This window comes from Bombina bombina, chromosome 5 (genome assembly GCF_027579735.1).
Source record: "Bombina bombina isolate aBomBom1 chromosome 5, aBomBom1.pri, whole genome shotgun sequence".
Lineage (NCBI taxonomy): Eukaryota > Metazoa > Chordata > Amphibia > Anura > Bombinatoridae > Bombina > Bombina bombina.
Genome location: NC_069503.1, coordinates 497,166,310 through 497,186,822, shown reverse-complemented (window position 1 = coordinate 497,186,822; position 20,513 = coordinate 497,166,310). Strand labels below are relative to the sequence as shown.

Below are 20,513 nucleotides of genomic sequence, written 5' to 3'. Positions count from 1 at the left end.
GGAGAGAGAGCAAAAGAGAGGGGGGAGAGAGAGAGCAAAAGAGAGGGGGAGAGAGAGAGCAAAAGAGAGGGGGGAGAGAGAGCAAAAGAGAGGGGGGAGAGAGCAAAAGAGAAGGGGGAGAGAGAGCAAAAGAGAGGGGGAGAGAGGGGGAGAGAGAGGGTGGTGAAAGAATCCCGAAAATGGCAGGGTGGTTCCGTCACCACAATAGACTGCCCTTCCGAAAATGGCAGGGTGGTTCGTTGATTCCGTCACCACAATAGACTGCCCTCTGGGCAGGCTTTCACACTAGTATATAAATAATAATGGTTCACTTTCTTTACAAAAACTATTTAAAATCCCTGCTATTTCAAATGCATGGTTTAGGCAGCAAATGAAATGAGTTGAGGACCTGCCTTTGGGCTAATAGACATGAAAACTGTTAAGAACACTTTAAAGGAACCATATTGGCTATTCAGCAACATTGTCAAGACTTTCAGCAGTGATAAAATGGTTTAGAGATAACATAACAAACACGAAAAGAATAGTAAAAGTTTAAAGGGCCAAGAGTAAATCCCAAGCTTAAGTGACTGCTATGCACTGAATCGATAATCATTAATACCTTTTAGGAACTTGTTGACAAATTGAGACTGCCCATTGAGAAATAATGCTTTTTTTGCACTCAGTGGACAGTTATTCAGCTTCTGACAGTACCAATTTGTTCAATCTGTGCAACTGAGGTTCCAGTGTTCAAAGGACAACTGACCAAAAAGAAGAACTATATCTTGAAATAGAATATGTATTTCTTTAGATTAAAAATTCATATTTGTGGGGGCGGAGCCTATAGCTGTTGGGTAGGACGTGTGTTTGAGGAGCTCCAGGTCTTGCAAAGTTATTTTAGAGTTATTTCTCAACTATACTTTAATTTTCTTTTTGGGAATCTGGTGCTACCCAAGAGGAACCTGGAGACACCTTATCCATAACGGATCACCTATGTTCTTCAGCTGATTGAATTGCAGCTAGCTACAAGACTGAGAGGCCTCTCTAGATTGACAGTGTGGTCAAAGCTGCCACCAATATACCCCCCCAGGTCCCTGGGTTATCAAACCAGTTCTATAGTAACTGGACAGTTCTTTCATCACAACCTTTGACAAAGAGGAGGAAAAGCCCTAGTGCAACAGACTTAAGGAGGATTGAAAGATTTTCTAGTTGCACACGCACCTAATAAAAATGGCGACTACTATCAATACTCTACTCGAAGCAATGACCTGCCTGCTGAATGATCACCACGAGAAACTGATGCAAGCGTGGTCTGATGAATGGGAAAGCCTAAGTGCATTAACTAAACAAGTTGGTTCACGTTGTACACCTCCAAGAGCCTTACTGGTGAAGCCTGTTACAAGTGCCCAAGTACTCATCCCCAACTTGTTAGACCCCCTGCCCCAGGCTCCTTCTAAACCAGATCAGAACCGCCACTTAAGTGATTCAGAGAGCGGCCCTTTGCCAGCAAACACCCGCACCCTATATGTACAAAAATGTGCTAACCCTGATGAGCAGAAGTCGCTAACTGATTCTGGGAGCCGTTCAGCCTGTGGGATGATGCAGGAAGCCGTGATCATCAGTTCGGCTCAAACATTGGAATGTTACCCACCACAGACATCTAGGCGCTAGGTTGCCTCTGAGCTCTCAACGGAACGACTCTTCCCCACACAGCTGGATCGGGGTTTTGAGCAACAGGAGGAAGGGCTAAATTGTAGTTTATCCGAATGCCCAGTAACCCTCTCCTTCTCTATGCGACAACTGCCTAACGGGAAAATGTATAATTTGGATCTCCACTCTGCACATCACATTCCCACGTTGCGCAGTTTAAAGTCGAGTGGCAGGGACTTAACTGTTGACAAACCTGCCAGAAGCCTGTGCCAGCTTTTTGATCCGAGGGGTCCAAGCTGAAAATAGGGGCGGTAAGTTCCCACTGCATAGGTCCGGTGTCGGATGGGCTGTGTTTTACCCTTCATTCATCCGACCCTAATTCAGTATCAAACTTTCACCTTTCGGAAGCTGTCCCCTGGGTCTGGCTCACGGATCTATCATGGAGACATTATTTGTGGGGTTAGTTGTGAGGTACTTGTTACGCTATCATTTTGTGTTTTACACTGACTGACCGGCAGTGGGGCAGGAATTATGTTTCAAGAGCATAACCGCTCTGGTGTGAGATAGGGCTAAAGAGAGATATTAGGCCCAGGACTGAGTTACTATGCCACACATAATACAATTTTCCGGGTGAATAGAGTAATGGTTTGTTTCATAGCGATAAATCGCTGCAAAATGTTTTCTCCCATCAAGCGATACTATAACTGTTATTTTCATTAGGATAGTGAAGTCTGATACTCTGTCGATGGCTAAAAAGTTTATTTACACTTATGTTAATAATTTGTGCATTCATTGTTAAATTAAGTGTACCTGGGGCTGTTGATGCATCTCTGTTCGACCTTTTATTGTTAGTCATTGTTGCCTCTGAGCCTTAAATGCAGCCTAGATAAGCTGGAGTTTTGTGAATTAATCATTAGCTGTTATGATATAATTATTTTAACATCCACATATTCTTTTTTTTTTTTCCCAGAGGTTTTACCTAGAACATGTAAATAGAGCTCCTAGTCTGATCCCATAAGAGGTGTATATAGTTAATTACTATAATAGTACCGTGCAAGTTTTGTAGTATAGCTTCAACCCTAGCTATATAGGGTGACAGAGGATAGACCATGAGATTTATAGCTCTATGTATAATTGCTATGAGTGTTGTATATGCGAATAATGACTGACTGTGTTTGCTCTACCTATATTTCTCTTTGCTTTAGAGTATAATATCATCATTAACTACTCACTGTTATTAGGAGAGCTATACAGTTATTTATGGATATGATTATATATTACACTGAGCTCCCTATGACTTTCACTTCCTAGAAAATAACTGCATAACTCTAGAAATCTAGCAGTCATATACCCAGACAGATTAATTAGCACACCTGTTTGTTGGGATTTCATCTCATACCCATCATTGTATAGTTTTGCATCTTACTGAACTACTATAATATAGCACCTACAACAACTAGTCAGTTTATCAGGCTCAGAAATTATGGCTTTCCCTAACAGAATAAAGTTCATCCCCACTTTATTTCCTATATCACTAAGTTTTTAAATATTTGCTAAACCATAGTGAAAATTGTTAATCCCCTCCCTTGTAAAAAGAAAAAAATAAGATTCACTCATTGAGACCCAAGAGTGGTCTCTAAAAGTTTCTAATTGCCCTCTTTAGCTAAATAACTTTTCCTAAGACTCTGAGAGGTCCAAGAGAGGCCTCATTGATCATGTAGAGCAGTGTTTTTCAACCAGTGTGCCGTGGCACACTAGTGTGCCGTGAGAGATCCTCAGGTGTGCCACGGCAGACTGACAACAGTGTGACATATTTTTTAAACTTTGCTTGTTTTTTACTCCCAGTACAGGGGGTAGTGTGTAGGAGGCATGGCATAACAGCACAATACATACAGTATGTGTGTGTGTTTGTGTGTATGTGTATATATATATATATATATATATATATATATATATATATATATGCTGTATTAGGCTACAATGTGTGATTTTTTTTAAATTTTGGGATGGTGGTGTGCCACAGGATTTTTTAATGTAAAAAAGTGTGCCATGGCAAAAAAAAGGTTAAAAATCACTGATATAGAGAGTGTATAGTTGACTAGGCCTAATCTTCATATATTGATTATACTAATGTCTTGTAACTTTTTCTTTCCGTGTTCAAATATGCTTATGGATTGACTGTTTTGAAATTATTTCTTTGTTTACTTTGCACTGACATTTCAGCATTGTATGCCTTATTATGAATCTTAAAGGGACAGTAAACCTTAAAAATAATGTTATATAATTCTGCACATAGTGCAGAATTATATAACATTATTTAAGTGCTATAGTTCTAATAGCCTTTTTTCTCTTTAAATATGTAAAAATTACGGCGCTTTTACAGACCCGCTCTCTGCTCTCTGCTGAGAGGGTCTGTAATATTTAGTCAGCGCATCGGGCCAGCTGTATAGTCCTGTGACAGTAGCGAGCTGCACTTAGTGCTATGGCGCGGTCGGGCCGGGCTGTGACTATACAGCTGGCCCGATGCGCTGACTAAATATTACAGCGCATCGGGCCAGCTGTATAGTCACAGCCCGGCCCGACCGCGCCATAGCACTAAGTGCAGCTCGCTCCTGTGACAGTAGCGAGCTGCACTTAGTGCTATGGCGTGGTCGGGCCGGGCTGTGACTATACAGCTGGCCCGATGCGCTGACTAAATATTACAGACCCGCTCAGCAGAGAGCGGGTCTGTAAAAGCGCCGTAATTTTTACATATTTAAAGAGAAAAAAGGCTATTAGAACTATAGCACTTAAATAATGTTATATAATTCTGCACTATGTGCAGAATTATATAACATTATTTTTAAGGTTTACTGTCCCTTTAATTAAAAAAAAATTCATATTTGTATGCTTCTTTTGCTGAGGAAATCGGGTTCTTCTGGGTCAGTTAGGAAGAAATGTAATATATCAACTAGTAACTTACAATATCACTTCCCAGACAGTTTAGATATGGGGATTCTTGATAACTTCTAGCTTATGGTTGGGCTCTATAACCGATTGCTGTAAAGCCTTATAAATGAACCAGGGATAAAAATGCTTTTAATAAATGGGTGTTTGTATTTAAAGGGACAGTACACCCAAAACATTTCTTTCATTATTCATGTAGAGAATACAATTTTAAACAACATTCCAATTTACTTTTATTATCTAACTTGTTTCATTTTTTTAGATATCTTTTGTTGAAGAAATAGCAATGTATATAAGTGAGCCAATCACACAAGGCCTCTATGTGCAAACACCAATCAGCAGCTACTGAGCCTACCTAGATATGCTTTTCAGCAAAGGATATTAAGAGAATGAAACAAATTAGATAATAGAAGTAAATTAGAAAGTTGTCTAAAATTGCATGCTCTGTCTAAATCAGTGCTTTCCAAACTGTGTGTCGGGACACACTAGTGTGTCGGCAGCAGTGTGTAGGTGTGTCCCTGCTTCAGCACAAATTTAAAAAAAAAATGTTTTTGGGTTTCTGAATTTCCGCCTGCCTGCTACGCATATCACATGGTTGGCACGTGATTGATACTTAGGGGGTCACAGATCATCTTAACCTATTGGCACAGCTCAGTGGGAACTGAAACTATTCCAAATAGCGGCTTTGGCGGCACATTGGCTCCTGACTGCACATGTAGTCTCCTTAATTGGCTCATGACTGCATGTGTAGTCAGTGAGTGGGACAGCAGTGTGTTTGCAGCATGGGCAGGAGTCAATCGGACTCACCGAGCTCTGAGGGCGACAGCTTAAACGCTGAGCATAAGTCAATGGGGGTTTTTTGCAGCTAACTCCCAGTAGTGCATTGCTGCTCCTGCACTTGATATATGGATAGGAAGTGGAAGCTTAAACATGCTTGATGATGAAATGTGTCTATCTAATATTCCACCAAATATTCAGAAATTGTGTTCATCCCATCAACCTCATACATCCCATTAAAATAGTAAGTAGTTATTGGTGTAGTAATTATAAGCTTTTTCTAATTCTTGCACATACATACTGTGACTTGTAAATGCATTTCGTTATTATATCATTTATGTTTGTGTCCGTATCTCTTAAAACAAGTTAGTTTAACCTCCTTTTTGTTAGAACAACTGATTTACTGTGTCACAAAATAATGTAGGTCTAAAAAGTGTGTCACCAAGATGAAAAGTTTGGAAAGCTCTGGTCTAAATAATGGAAGAAAAAAAATGTGGATTTGCTCCCATACCAAGTGACTGGGATATATTGTGATTGCTTGGTACAAAGGCTCTTCAAACATAAATCCCTCAGCTGAGACGCAAAGAATCACTATAGATTAAGAAAATCCATGAAATTACACAGATAGCAAAGTTAAGTTGGACTAATGTGCTAACATGCCCAACTCACCAGTAACTAGAGAAAGAACATTTTTTTTCCAGGAGACTGAGACAATACCCAAGTTAATATCCAGGAAATAAATTATAAAAAAAAAATTATAAAAAAAAAAAGTATGCTTACCTGATAAATTTCTTTCTTTCCGGATATGGTGAGTCCATGGCGTCCTCAATTACTATTGGGAATATAACTCCTGGCCAGCAGGAGGGGGCAAAGAGCACCACAGCAAAGCTGTTAAGTATCACTCCCCTTCCCATAAACCCCAGTCATACGACCGAAGGAAAATGGAGAAAATGAGTAACACAAGGTGTAGAGGTGTCTGAACTTTAGTAAAAAAAAAAAAAAAGGCCTTAAAATAAAAGGCAGGGCCGTGGACTCACCATATCCGGAAAAAAAGAAATGTATCAGGTAAGCATAAATTGTGTTTTCTTTCTTAAGATATGGCGAGTCTACGGCGTCCTCAATTACTTTTGGGAACCAATACCCAAGCTAAAGGACACGGAGGACTAGGGAGGGACAAGACAGGTATACCTAAAGAAAGCACCACTGCTTGAAGAACCTTTCTCTCAAAAGAAGCCTCACCCGAGGCAAAAGTATCAAATTTATAAAATTGGAAAAAGTATGCAGAGAGGACCAAGTTGCAGCCTTGCAAATTTGATCCACAGAAGCTTTATTTTTTAAAGCCCAAGAAGAATAGACAGCCCTAGTGGAATGAGCTGTAATTCTCTCAGGAGGCTGCTGTCCAGAAGTCTCATACACCAAACGAATTATACTACTCAATTGGAAATTGCTCTCAACTCCAGAATGTTTACGGGGAGAGCAGATTCCTCCTGAGACCAAAGTCCCTACGCCTTCAACGGGTCCCAGGCTGCTCCCCAGCCCAGTAGGCTGGCATCCGTGGTCACACAGCAAGGTCTCCGAAAGCATTTCCCCTGAGACAGATGTTCCTGAGACAGCCACCACAGAAGAAGATAGTTCTAGATCAGTCGACAAGAGACTCTCTGAGACAGATCTGTATAATCCCCGTTCCACTGACTGAGCATGCATAACGGCAGAGCTCTCAAATGGAATCGAGCAAAGGGGACGATGTCCATGGAAGAAACCATCAGACCAATTACCTCCATACATTGGGCCACTGAGGGCCGAACAGCAGACTGTAGAGATAGGCAAGAGGAAAGAATCTGGTTTATTCTGACCGCAGTCAGAAATATTTTTATTGATATGGAATCTAGAATGGTCCCTATGAAAACCACCCTTGTAGCCGGAACAAGGAAACTCTTTTCCAAATTTACCTTCCATCCGTGGGACCGAAGAAAGACAACAAGATCTCTGTGTGAGATTTTGCTAGTTGAAAAGATGGCTCCTGACCTAGAATGTCGTCCAGATAGTGCGCCACAGCAATTCCCAGAGACCGAATCACTGCCAAAAGAGCCCCCCAGAACCTTTGAGAAAATTCTGGGAGCTGTGGCAAGGCCAAATGGAAGGGCCACAAACTGAAAGTGAGTGTCCAGAAAGGCAAACCTCAGAAATCTGTAATGATCCCTGTGAATGGGAACATGAAGGTACGCATCCTTCAGCTCCATGGTCGTCATAAACGGACCCTCTACTACTAAAGGAAGGATGGAACGGAGTCTCCATCTTGAAAGACGGTACTCTGAGAAATTTGTTTAGACACTTTAAATCTAGAATTGGTCGGAAAGTTCCCTCTTTTTTGGAAACCACAAACAGATTAGAGTAGAACCCCAGACCCTGCTCCTGAACTGGAACAATCACTCCTAGATAGGAAAGGTCCTGTACACATTTCAAGAATGCCTCTCTTTTAATTTGGTCTGCAGATAATCTTGAGAGGTGGAACCTGCCCCTGGGGGGAAAAGGTCTCGCATTCTAACTTGTAACCCAGGGATACTATGTCCACAGCCCAATGATGTGGGACATCTCGTACCCATGCTAGAGACAACTGAGAATGTCTGCCCCCCACTTGATCCGGTCCTCGATCAGGGGCAACTCCTTCATGCTGACTTAGACACAGCTGCGGGCTTCTTACATTGCTTTCCCTTGTTCCAAGACTGACTAGGTTTCCAAGAAGGTTTGGAATGATCCTGCTTGGCAGAAGAGGGGGGAAGACTTACCTCTAAAGTTACGGAAAGAACAAAAATTACTCTGACGTCCTTTCAGTCTATTTTTCTTATATTGTCGTAGAAAAAACCCTTTACCACCCGTGATATCAGTAATCCTTTCTGCCAAACCAGGTCCAAACGAGGTCTTACCCTTGTAAGGAATCGCCAAAAGTTTATAGACTTAGATGAAACATCTGCTGACCAAGATTTCAGTTATAATTCTCTACGCGCCAATACAGCAAAACCAGAAATTTTGGCTCTTGACTTAATGACCTGCAAAGAAGCGTCAGTAATAAAGAAATTGGCTAGCTTAAGAGCCTTAATCCTGTCCTGGATCTCCTCCAAGGGAGTCTCAGCCTGAAGAGACTCAGACAATGCATCAAACCAATAAGCTGCCACGCTTGTCAAGGTAGCAATACACACTGCAGGTTGCCATTGGAGACCTTGGTGAACATACATCTTTTTCAAGTAAGCCTCCAGCTTCTTGTCCATTGGATCCTTGAAAGAACAGCTATCCTCAATAGGAATAGTGTTTCTCTTAGCCAGTAGAAATTGCACCTTCTACCTTGGGTACCGTCTGCCACGACTCCTTAAAAGGAGTCCACCACGGGAAACATCTTTTTAAAAAATCGGAGACGGGGGAAAAAGGAATCCCAGGTCTCTCCCATTCCAGTAATTTCTGTAGCAAAAACACCACTACAGAGGAGGGAACGTCAAAATATCTATTTAATTTACTAGATTTCTTAGGGTTGAAAATGACAGCAACATTGTAGTCGTCCACGGTAGCCAAAATCTCCTTTAATAAAACATAAAGGTGTTCAAGCTTAAATCTGAAAGATACCACTTCAGCATCATAAGAAGGAATTATACTATCCGAATCTGAGATTTTACCCTCAGAGGCTACCGACGTATCCTCTTCATATCTATATTCCTCTTCAGACTTATGAGAAAGAGGAACCTGGTTAGCCGTGGCCAGATCAGAAACCTTACTATCTGATTCCCTAAATTTCATTCTGCCTCTTCCCTGTAGCATGGGAATGGCAGCTAATGCTTCAGATACCGCAGAGGATGCTTGAGCAGCAATTTCTACTTGCAAATAGACTCCTCCAGGAGATTGTGAGGAACCGCAGGGCACTGCATGTGACGTAGTTAAAGCTTGGGACGTTTGAGAAGAAAGCTGCGGCATTGCCTGAACAGAATCAACCTGAGGGAGTGGTGACTCAGGAACAAAAAGTCTATCTTTATACATCAATGTTCTTTCAATACAAGAACAAAAAGGGCAAAGGAGGTTCAACTTGGTTTTCTAAACAAAGCTTGCATTCAACAGAGAGCACAAGCTCCAGGTCCATATTGCAAAAAAAATTAACAATAAAAAAAAAAGAAAAAAAGAATCTCCGTTCCCAAAGTAACTAAGGCTGTTAATAGCTAAACAACGAAGAAAGTATTAATTATCAATGTAATGACTTTTCAGACCTCCTTTCAGATGGAGGATATAGACAGGGACTAACAAAACACAAAACACCTCCAACACCTCAGCGCTATCACTGAGGTGCTTAGCTGCCCCTTCTGCACTCTGGACAAATATATAGCGAATCTTGCTCTCCTTTGTTTGTTTCCAGATGATTAACTGCAGAGACCGGAAAGAAGACTGCTAAAAGCTGCACAACAGTGAAAAACACGCGCTTTAGAGCAAAATACCACCACAGCAATCAGATCCACCTCTCCTCTTACGTCAGAGGCGGTCCCGGCGGCCATTAGGGATTAACTAATAAAATTAGTTTCCCTACGAGTACCACAAAGCAACAATCCATTTACTAACCGGACTTACATGCAAATAAAATTAACCTTCTGAGTCACCAGTGACTCTAACTGAATCACTCCCTATCACAACCCACAGTGCCTGCTCCCTGCTGTTATGAGTCCTGTTCCTAAACTCAGGACTGTAGCCCCAATCATAAAGTGCAGATTGATATGTCTCTTCTCTGCTTTTAGTGCCAGTGAAGAAAATGGCATTTACCTGCACCTCTGGCTGTCCGGCAGGAGGACAGCTTATCCGGCATGAAAGAAAGCCACGCCTTACAGAGACCTGTAAAAACAAGACAGGACAGAGCAAACCTACTCTGGCTTTCTATACAAGGGCAGCAATCTGTTAAGAAAACGCAGTGAGGCCCACCTCACAAGTTCCTAACTGCTTAAAAGCTACCACTGCCCTACTGAAGAGACTAACGTGGAGTATAGCTAAACCCAATCTTGAGAGGAAAGATCAGAGCAAACCTACTCTGGCTTTCAAAATAATAAAATCTTGATTGAAGAAAATTTTCTTTAGACACCAAACTTCAACTCCTTCTTGCACCGAAGGCAAAGAGAATTACTGGGGTTTGTGGGAAAGGGAATGATACATAACAGCTTTGCTGTGGTGCTCTTTGCCGCCTCCTGCTGGCCAGGAGTGATATTCCAAACAGTAATTGAGGACGCCGTGGACTCACCATATCTTAGGAAAAAAACAAAGCTTAACTTGTCTGGAATGTAAAAGCCCAACATTTCAGATCTCAGAATAATTATTTACTGGTTAGCAGGCAGATGACTTTTCTCCTGACTAACCAATGGTCTGCAACACATGCTGTGCTTAAAGGTGCAGTGCATCTTACCTTATGAGTTTGCAAAATGCAAAGCAAAGTCACTGTTGAATAGAAAATCCATAGATAAAAATAGAAAAAACAGTTTTTTTAACAATTGAAAATATGATCAGAAAAAAAAAAACAATCTTTCCTCAACAGCAAAAAGCATGTGGGTGCAGAAAGATATTAAAACCTCTTCTATACTACAGCCCAGACTCATATTTTCATAATGACAAGTAAGAAGGACTTTGACAACCAGCAGGAACAAAAGAATACCACAGGAGAGCCAAGATGTTCCTACTAAAGAGGTGTTGCCCTGATCCTGTCCATCAGCCTGAAAATAGAGTCGGTAATCTATTATCAATAAAAGATATAGGGGTAGATTTATCATAGTGCTAGTGGACATGATACAATGTAGTGTATCATGTCCGATGCACATTGATAATGCTGCCCCCTGCAGATTTGTGGTCAATCGGCCGCTAGCAGGGGGTGTGTCAATTAACCTGATCGTATTCGATCGGGTTGATTTTAGTCCACAGTCTCAAAGCAGACGGACAAGTTATGGAGCAGCGGTCTTTAGATACCTTCAGGCTCGCCGGAAACAGGGACATCAAGTTCCATATGGAGCTTGATAAATCGGCCCCATAATCTTTACAGTAAATAATTAGAGAAGAACCCCCCGGGTTTCAAAAAAAAAAAAAAAAAAAAAAAGAATCCGCCTAATATTACAGAAAAAATATGTGTCATGACTATTGTTTAAAAATGTATAATTTCAACTAATGACAAAAAAAAATAATATTTATATATATTATATTATATTATATTATATATATATATATATATATATATATATATATGTCGCATAGCACTACAGAAACAGATAAGTCTAAAGTTTAAAAGGTTTACGCACTTCCAGTTGGTGTTCCTTCTCCTCAAGGACTTCTTTCTGGCATCTTAAAAATTCTGACAGCATTTTGGTTAGTTGCTTCCGATCATCTATTTCTGCTGCCAATCTTCCATTATAATCTGCTAGCAACATACAGGCATCATCGACCATTTTTGAAAGATGGTCACCAGAGTCCTTATCTAAGGACAAACAATGCAAACAAAAAAAGTTTGAGTTAAAAATAACCCAACTGTAGAAAGATAGAAACCAGGTAAATTTGCTCACAATGAAATGGATAGTACCCACCAGTGATCCTGTCCAACATAGACACATCTTGGACCTCTACAGGTAATGAGCGTATCCTCTGATGCACAGCTGCATCACCGGAAGCTGCGTTCTCAAGCTCTTGTAATGCATGTATGAGATCTGTTGTCTAGAGGAGAAATGAAAATCAGTATTCAATACATTTTCTTCTATGCACAATACAATATTACATGAAACTAAGACATTAGAAAAAAAACTACTGAAGTATCTAAAGTCATTGTGGTAGTGCTGGCAGTTAAAAGTTCAGAAAATTAATTTTATTTAGAACAGAAAATATGTCCTATCAAAATTTGTAGCAGCCACAGAACAGATGCCTATCCTGTAATATTTCTAGAAGGTACGTAAAAAACGCCAAACAGCAGCTTTATGAAAATAAGTCAGTCATTCACTTTAGATATATATAATGCCTTTTCCAAATAACAGTTAAAAGGACACTGTAGTCAGAAAAAAAGTACAATTATGAAAAAAAAAAATAACAGCATGTTTGCAGTATATAGGTATTAAAAATGTTGCAGCTAAAATAGTTAACATGAACTTGCATGTATTGTCATTCCTTTTATGAGCTTTTTGATAATACAGTATTGTTCCTTCCTCACACAGCTCACTATTTCCCTATGCTCCCTAAGCAGCTGTATTACATGTATAGGTCTTCATGCACTGTCTCTCATAATATGAAGAAAATAAGTTAATGTTTAAGCCCAAAACATTAATTTGCTCTTATATTCGCTGTAACAGCACCTTTGAGATATCATGACAGCTATCCAAGTAATGCCTAACAACAGACCACCCTCCAAGTAGTCTTTAAAGTAATAAAATGCTTGCCTCACTTACTGCCTAATATGCCAGGACAATGGCAGGTCAAGTAGGAAAACATAATTTATGCTTACCTGATAAATTTATTTCTCTTGTAGTGTGTTCAGTCCACGGGTCATCCATTACTTATTGGATATATTCTCCTTCCCAACAGGAAGTTGCAAGAGGATCACCCAAGCAGAGCTGCTATATAGCTCCTCCCCTCACATGTCATATCCAGTCATTCGACCGAAACAAGACGAGAAAGGAGAAACTATAAGGTGCAGTGGTGACTGGAGTTATAATTTTAAAATTTAGAACCTGCCTTAAAAAGACAGGGCGGGCCGTGGACTGAACACACTACAAGAGAAATAAATTTATCAGGTAAGCATAAATTATGTTTTCTCTTGTTAAGTGTGTTCAGTCCACGGGTCATCCATTACTTATGGGATACCCATACCAAAGCTAAGTACACGGATGATGGGAGGGACAAGGCAGGAACATTAAACAGAAGGAACCACTGCCTGTAGAACCTTTCTCCCAAAACCAGCCTCCGAAGAAGAAAAAGTGTCAAATTTGTAAAATTTGGAAAAAGTATGAAGTGAAGACCAAGTTGCAGCCTTGCAAATCTGTTCAACAGAGGCCTCATTCTTAAAGGCCCAGGTGGAAGCCACAGCTCTAGTGGAATGAGCTGTAATTCTTTCAGGAGGCTGCTGTCCAGCAGTCTCATAGGCTAAACGTATTATGCTACGAAGCCAAAAAGAGAGAGAGGTAGCCGAAGCCTTTTGACCTCTCCTCTGTCCAGAGTAAACGACAAACAGAGAAGAAGTTTGTCTAAAATCCTTAGTTGCCTGTAAGTAGAACTTCAGAGCACGGACCACGTCTAGATTATGCAAAAGACGTTCCTTCTTTGAAGAAGGATTAGGACATAATGATGGAACAACAATCTCTTGATTGATATTCCCATTAGAAACAACCTTAGGCAAAAACCCAGGTTTAGTACGCAGTACTACCTTGTCTGAATGAAAGATCAGATAAGGAGAATCACAATTTAAGGCAGATAACTCAGAGACTCTTCGAGCCGAGCAGAGGAAATAGCCATCAAAAACAGAACTTTCCAAGATAAAAGCTTAATATGAATGGAATGAAGGGGTTCAAAGGGAACACCCTGAAGAACTTTAAGAACCAAGTTTAAGCTCCACGGAGGAGCAACAGCTTTAAACACAGGCTTTATTCTAGCCAAAGCCTGACAAAAGGCCTGGACGTCTGGATTCTCTGCCAGACGTTTGTGTAAAAGAATAGACAGAGCTGAAATCTGTCCCTTTAGCGAACTAGCGGATAAACCCTTTTCTAAACCCTCTTGTAGAAAAGCCAATATCCTAGGAATCCTAACCTTACTCCATGAGTAACTCTTGGATTCACACCAATATAAATATTTACGCCATATCTTATGGTAAATTTTTCTGGTCACAGGTTTCCGAGCCTGTATTAATGTATCAATAACCGAATCCGAAAACCCACGCTTTGATAGGATCAAGCGTTCAATTTCCAGGCAGTCAGCCTCAGAGAAATTAGGTTTGGATGGTTGAAAGGACCCTGAATTAGAAGGTCCTGCCTCAGAGGAAGAGACCATGGTGGACAGGACGACATGTCCACTAGGTCTGCATACCAGGTCCTGCGTGGCCACGCAGGCGCTATCAGAATTACCGATGCCCTCTCCTGTTTGATCCTGGCAATCAGTCGAGGTAGCAACGGAAATGGTGGAAACACATAAGCTATGTTGAAAACCCAAGGGGCTGCTAATGCATCTACCAGCACCGCTCCCGGGTCCCTGGACCTGGATCCATAACAAGGAAGCTTCGCGTTCTGGCGAGATGCCATGAGATCCAGATCCGGTTTGCCCCAACGACGAATCAGTTGAGCAAATACCTCCGGGTGAAGTTCCCACTCTCCCGGATGAAAAGTCTGGCGACTTAGGAAATCCGCCTCCCAGTTCTCTACGCCCGGGATGTAAATTGCTGACAGGTGGCAAGAGTGAGACTCTGCCCAGCGAAACAGAATTTATGTTTACCTGATAAATTGCTTTCTCCAACGGTGTGTCCGGTCCACGGCGTCATCCTTACTTGTGGGATATTCTCTTCCCCAACAGGAAATGGCAAAGAGCCCAGCAAAGCTGGTCACATGATCCCTCCTAGGCTCCGCCTACCCCAGTCATTCGACCGACGTTAAGGAGGAATATTTGCATAGGAGAAACCATATGGTACCGTGGTGACTGTAGTTAAAGAAAATAAATTATCAGACCTGATTAAAAAAACCAGGGCGGGCCGTGGACCGGACACACCGTTGGAGAAAGCAATTTATCAGGTAAACATAAATTCTGTTTTCTCCAACATAGGTGTGTCCGGTCCACGGCGTCATCCTTACTTGTGGGAACCAATACCAAAGCTTTAGGACACGGATGAAGGGAGGGAGCAAATCAGGTCACCTAAATGGAAGGCACCACGGCTTGCAAAACCTTTCTCCCAAAAATAGCCTCAGAAGAAGCAAAAGTATCAAACTTGTAAAATTTGGTAAAAGTGTGCAGTGAAGACCAAGTCGCTGCCCCACATATCTGATCATCAGAAGCCTCGTTCTTGAAGGCCCATGTGGAAGCCACAGCCCTAGTGGAATGAGCTGTGATTCTTTCGGGAGGCTGCCGTCCGGCAGTCTCGTAAGCCAATCTGATGATGCTTTTAATCCAAAAGAGAGAGAGAGGTAGAAGTTGCTTTTTGACCTCTCCTTTTACCGGAATAAACAACAAACAAGGAAGATGTTTGTCTAAAATCCTTTGTAGCATCTAAATAGAATTTTAGAGCGCGAACAACATCCAAATTGTGCAACAAACGTTCCTTCTTTGAAACTGGTTTCGGACACAGAGAAGGTACGATAAGCTCCTGGTTAATGTTTTTGTTAGAAACAACTTTTGGAAGAAAACCAGGTTTAGTACGTAAAACCACCTTATCTGCATGGAACACCAGATAAGGAGGAGAACACTGCAGAGCAGATAATTCTGAAACTCTTCTAGCAGAAGAAATTGCAACTAAAAACAAAACTTTCCAAGATAATAACTTAATATCAACGGAATGTAAGGGTTCAAACGGAACCCCCTGAAGAACTGAAAGAACTAAATTGAGACTCCAAGGAGGAGTCAAAGGTTTGTAAACAGGCTTAATTCTAACCAGAGCCTGAACAAAGGCTTGAACATCTGGCACAGCTGCCAGCTTTTTGTGAAGTAACACAGACAAGGCAGAAATCTGTCCCTTCAGGGAACTTGCAGATAATCCTTTTTCCAATCCTTCTTGAAGGAAGGATAGAATCTTAGGAATCTTAACCTTGTCCCAAGGGAATCCTTTAGATTCACACCAACAGATATATTTTTTCCAAATTTTGTGGTAAATCTTTCTAGTTACAGGCTTTCTGGCCTGGACAAGAGTATCGATAACAGAATCTGAGAATCCTTTAAATTTTAAACTGAACACACTTTATTACTGCAATTGCGAAAAAACATGAAGGAATTGTTCAAAATTCACCAAATTTTCACCACAGTGTCTTAAAGCCTTAAAAGTATTGCACACCAAATTTGGAAGCTTTAACCCTTAAAATAACGGAACCGGAGCCGTTTTTATATTTAACCCCTTTACAGTCCCTGGAATCTGCTTTGCTGAGACCCAACCAAGCCCAAAGGGGAATACGATACCAAATGATGCCTTCAGAAAGACTTTTCTATGTATCAGAGCTCCACACACATGCAGCTGCATGCCATGCTGTTCTCAAAAACAAGTGCGCCATACCGGCGCGAAAATGAGGCTCTGACTATGATTAGGGAAAGCCCCTATAGAATAAAGTGTCTAAAACAGTGCCTGCCGATATTATTTCCTCAAGGCTAAATATGTGTAAATATGATCGATTTAGCCCAGAAAAAGTCTACAGTCTTAATAAGCCCTTGTGAAGCCCTTATTTACGATCGTAATAAACATGGCTTACCGGATCCCATAGGGAAAATGACAGCTTCCAGCATTACATCGTCTTGTTAGAATGTGTCATACCTCAAGCAGCAAGAGACTGCTCACTGTTCCCCCAACTGAAGTTAATTGCTCTCAACAGTCCTGTGTGGAACAGCCATGGATTTTAGTGACGGTTGCTAAAATCATTTTCCTCATACAAACAGAAATCTTCATCTCTTTTCTGTTTCTGAGTAAATAGTACATACCAGCACTATTTCAAAATAACAAACTCTTGATTGAATAATAAAAACTACAGTTAAACACTAAAAAACTCTAAGCCATCTCCGTGGAGATGTTGCCTGTACAACGGCAAAGAGAATGACTGGGGTAGGCGGAGCCTAGGAGGGATCATGTGACCAGCTTTGCTGGGCTCTTTGCCATTTCCTGTTGGGGAAGAGAATATCCCACAAGTAAGGATGACGCCGTGGACCGGACACACCTATGTTGGAGAAATTATCTTCGAGACTTCCAACATCGCTAGGGAACTCCTGGTTCCCCCTTGATGATTGATGTAAGCCACAGTCGTGATATTGTCCGACTGAAATCTGATGAACCTCAGTTTTGCTAACTGAGGCCAAGCTAGAAGAGCATTGAATATTGCTCTTAATTCTAGAATGTTTATTGGAAGGAGTTTCTCCTCCTGAGTCCACGATCCCTGAGCCTTCAGGGAATTCCAGACTGCTCCCCAGCCTAGAAGGCTGGCATCCGTTGTTACAATCGTCCAATCTGGTCTGCGAAAGGTCATTCCTTTGGACAGATGAACCGGTGACAACCACCAGAGAAGAGAATCTCTGGTCTCCTGGTCCAGATTTAGCAAAGGGGACAGATCTGAGTAATCCCGTTCCATTGACTGAGCATGCATAGTTGCAGCGGTCTGAGATGCAGGCGCGCAAATGGCACTATGTCCATTGCCGCGACCATTAAGCCGATTACCTCCATGCACTGAGCTACTGATGGGCTTGGAACGGAATGAAGGACACGGCAAGCATTGAGAATCTTTGATAACCTGGACTCCGTCAGGTAAATCTTCATCTCTACAGAATCTATAAGAGTCCCTAGAAAAGGAACCCTTGTGAGTGGTAACAGAGAACTCTTTTCCACGTTCACTGTCCACCCATGCGACCTCAGAAATGCTAGAACTATCTCTGTATGAGACTTTGCATTCTGAAAACTTGACGCTTGTATCAGAATGTCGTCTAGGTACGGAGCCACCGCTATGCCTCGTGGTCTTAGTACCGCCAGAAGTGAGCCCAGAACCTTCGTAAAAATTCTCGGGGCCGTGGCTAACCCGAAGGGAAGAGCCACAAACTGGTAATGCCTGTCTAGAAAGGCAAATCTTAGGTACCGATAATGATCTTTGTGAATCGGTATATGAAGGTAAGCATCCTTTAAGTCCACTGTGGTCATATATTGACCCTCTTGGATCATGGGTAGGATGGTTCGAATGGTTTCCATCTTGAACGATGGTACCCTTAGGAATTTGTTTAAGATCTTTAAATCCAAGATTGGTCTGAAGGTTCCCTCTTTTTTGGGAACCACAAATAGATTTGAGTAAAATCCTTGTCCCTGTTCCGATCGCGGAACTGAGTGGATCACTCCCATGATTAAGAGGTCTTGTACACATTGTAGAAATGCCTCTCTCTTTACTAGGTTTGTTGATAACCTCGAAAGATGGAACCTCCCTTGTGGAGGAGAGGTTTTGAAATCCAGAAGGTATCCCTGAGATATAATCTTTAACGTCCAGGGATCCTGCACATCTCTTGCCCAAGCCTGGGCGAAGAGAGAAAGTCTGCCCCCCACTAAATCCGTCTCCGGATAGGGGGCCCTGTCTTCATGCTGTCTTAGGGGCGGGAGTAGGCTTTCTGGCCTGCTTGCCCTTGTTCCATGACTGGTTGCCTTTCCAACCCTGTCTGTAACGAGCAGTAGTTCCTTCCTGTTTTGGAGCGGAGGAAGTCGATGCTGCTCCTGCCTTGAAGTTACGAAAGGCACGAAAATTAGACAGTTTGGCCTTTGGTTTGGCCCTGTCCTGAGGAAGGGCGTGGCCCTTACCTCCCGTAATGTCAGCAATAATTTCCTTCAAGCCGGGCCCGAATAAGGTCTGCCCTTTGAAAGGAATGTTAAGTAGCTTAGACTTGGAAGTTACATCCGCTGACCAGGATTTAAGCCAGAGCGCTCTGCGCGCCTGTATGGCGAATCCGGAATTTTTAGCCGTAAGTTTGGTTAGATGTACTACGGCATCTGAAACAAACGCATTAGCTTGCTTAAGGGTTCTAACTTTGCTCAAAGCCTCATCCAATGGCTCTGTGCGAATCGCCTCTTCCAGAGACTCAAACCAGGATGCCGCTGCAGCCGTGACAGGCGCAATGCATGCAAGAGGCTGCAATATAAAACCCTGTTGAACAAACATTTTCCTAAGATAACCCTCTAATTTTTTATCCATTGGATCTGAGAAGGCACAGCTATCCTCCACCGGGATAGTGGTACGCTTGGCTAACGTAGAACTTGCTCCCTTCCACCTTAGGGACCGTCTGCCATAAGTCTTGTGTGGTGGCGTCTATAGGGAACATTTTTCTAAATATCGGGGGAGGGGAAAAAGGCACACCGGGTCTATCCCACTCCTTACTAATAATTTCTGTAAGTCTTTTTGGTATAGGAAAGACGTCAGTACACACCGGTACCGCATAGTATCTATCCAACCTACACAATTTCTCTGGAATTGCCACCGTGTCGCAATCATTCAGAGCCGCTAATACCTCCCCTAGTAACACACGGAGGTTCTCAAGCTTAAATTTAAAATTTGAAATTTCTGAATCAGGTCTCCCCGGATCAGAACCGTCACCGACAGAATGAAGCTCACCGTCCTCATGTTCTGCAAATTGTGACGCAGTATCAGACATGGCTCTCGTGTCATCAGCGCGCTCTGTCCTTAACCCAGAGCTATCGCATTTGCCCCTTAATTCGGGCATATTATATAATACTTCTTTCATAACATTAGCCATATCATGTAAAGTGATTTGTAAGGGCCTAGATGTACTTGGCGTCTCAATCCTACGCATCTCCCGAGTGGGAGACGCAGGTACTGACACGTGAGGAGAGTTAGGCGGCATAACTTCCCCCTCGTTGTCTGGTGATAGTTTCTTTATCGGTACGGATTGACTTTTATTCAAAGCAATATCAATACAATTGGTACACATCGTTCTATTGGGCTCCACATTGGCTTTTGAACATGATGAACAAACAGTTTCCTCTGAATCAGACATGTTTAAACAGACTTAGCAATGAAACTAGCAAGCTTGGAAATCACTTTCAATAAGTTTACAAGCAATATAAAAAACGCTGCAGCGCTTCAAAATATAATTAAACAATTCTTAACAAGAAGTGTATTATTAGCAGAGGATTGCACCCATTAGCAAAAGGATGATTAACCCCTCAATACCCAAAACGGATAAAACGGATATCAATTAAGATTTAACGCTTTTAATCACAGTCAAGCACACTGTCACAGATCTGCTGTGACTGATTACCTCCCTCACAAATGAATTTTGCAGACCCCTGAGCTCTCTAGAGACGTCCTGGATCAAGGAGGAAGAAGCAGGAAGACTGTGCTAGAATTTTAACTGCGCAACAAGGCGCCAAAACAAGGTCCCTCCCACTCCTATCACAACAGTGGGAGCCCTGATATAACGGTTTCCATGCAGAAAAATATGTTAGCCATGTGGAAAAAAAT

The 20,513-nt window shown here is 41.9% G+C and overlaps 1 protein-coding gene across 4 annotated transcripts in view; it reads right to left on the bottom strand.

Annotated features, from left to right (window-relative positions):
- Window positions 1-20,513, bottom strand: part of RPRD1A (regulation of nuclear pre-mRNA domain containing 1A) — a 344,197-nt gene that overhangs the window by 182,499 nt on the left and 141,185 nt on the right. For all 4 annotated transcript variants that reach the window (XM_053714407.1, XM_053714408.1, XM_053714409.1 and 1 more), the window contains exons 5-6: window positions 11,934-12,060; window positions 11,652-11,827 (exon numbers count right to left, since the gene is read on the bottom strand). In XM_053714407.1, the coding sequence (XP_053570382.1) occupies window positions 11,652-11,827; window positions 11,934-12,060 (303 nt within the window). The remainder of the gene's footprint in view (window positions 1-11,651; window positions 11,828-11,933; window positions 12,061-20,513) is intronic.